Here is a 1533-nt window from a genome sequence, read left to right as displayed (position 1 = left end):
GAATGCGACCACAATTCACTTCAAAATTCTTCTTTTAAAGCGAAGTTGGCATGGCATTGTCTTAATTCAAGGCACCCTGTTGCATGCATTCCCAATTCCCCTATTCACAATAGTCACTCACAACAGACGAACGCATTCTTAAATACACAGGACCACTATCATCAGGAACTCATAGGAGATAAAACGTCACACATACATTCAATAGGGAATACATTTTCATACAGTTGTAATATTGTACAGACATAAAAGAAAACAATGTTATCAGTGTGTCCAGACTATTTTTGTATGGCTTATGGAGTTTTAATACTTACTGTCGAATAAGAATCTCTCATATTCATATGCGCACACACACACAGACACAGACAGACAGACACACACACACACACACACACACACACACACAATCTCTCTCTCTCTCCTCCAGTCTATAGAGGTAATTTATGACATCACTGCGTGTCGCTCTGTTATTATTGGCCATGCATCAGACAGTGAACAAATGTATTCTAGTACACAGGAATTAAATCTCAATTTGAACTTGAGATCAATAAAACCATGCATGTGCCTCTATTTACAAATACACAGTGTGCTTGATGATCAATAATTGTCATTGATAAAAACTTGTTTACTTGATATCTTTTTGGAAACGTAACACTGCGTGTTGAAACAAGTTTTGGCTATTCAAGGATCAGCACAGTGCAAGTTGTGGAGTACCTTTCTCCCTTGAACATGTCTCTACAACATACAGTATGGCTTCATATGATGTGTAACTTCTTTCAGTCCTGTCAAATCTCATGTCCTTTGGTATGATTTAGGCTGAGCACAACCATTCCTTTCAGATAATCGAAAGAAGGTCTTCAACACCCCTGCTCTTCTTCGCCCTCTTCTATTCTTTCTCTTTCTCTTTCTCCTCCTCTTCCTCCTCTTCACCCTTTCCCTTACTCCATGATTGGAGAGTCAGGGCAGTAGTTGGTTGCTGTTCCTGTTTCCATAATGAAGTCACCATTGTTCCATAGTTCTTGTGTGGAAACATCAGCGCTATTGGTAGATCAGGACACCCCCCACATAAAATGGAGATGGTTCAATCCTATTCCAAAGCAACCTCTATCCTCCACCTAAAGTGTCATGGGGAGGGGGAAAATTAATATTGTGACGATCATTTTTCCCTTTCAGTTTTGTCGATAGGATTGTATAAGCTTTCACACTTTAGTCAGTCTTGCGGTGCTGCAGTTAGTTTTTTGAAGCATGTTCGAGAACGTTCTTCATCAAAAAACGTGTACAAACGGGTGCAGTAGAGTTGCTAGTTGGCTAGCTTGTCACACCAAAGAGGACGCCTCTTGGGCATGCGCTGCATGCAATAAACAAAAGACACGCTCATCGTCATAGAAACCATAATGTGTCAGGCATGGTTATGCATGAAGCTTCCACACCAGTCATACAGTTCTTGGATCCCTTTGGCATTATTGGTCGATCTACCTCTCCTCCATTCATCCCTTGCCCTCCTTTCTTCCCTCCCTCCTTCCCTCTCTCTCTCTG

General features: G+C 41.2%; 1 protein-coding gene across 1 annotated transcript in view; it reads right to left on the bottom strand.

Annotated features, from left to right (window-relative positions):
* Nucleotides 1-1297: 1297 nt before the first annotated feature.
* slc25a23a (solute carrier family 25 member 23a) overlaps nucleotides 1298-1533 on the bottom strand; it is a gene marked incomplete at its 3' end in the record, with an annotated part of 9801 nt that continues 9565 nt past the window's right edge. The window contains exon 11 of the mRNA XM_083693654.1: nucleotides 1298-1345. Coding sequence (XP_083549780.1) covers nucleotides 1298-1345 — 48 coding nt within the window. The remainder of the gene's footprint in view (nucleotides 1346-1533) is intronic.

This window comes from Argentina silus, assembly GCF_951799395.1.
Source record: "Argentina silus genome assembly, chromosome: 22".
Taxonomy (NCBI): Eukaryota; Metazoa; Chordata; class Actinopteri; order Argentiniformes; family Argentinidae; genus Argentina; species Argentina silus.
This window is presented reverse-complemented; position numbering and strand designations above follow the sequence as displayed.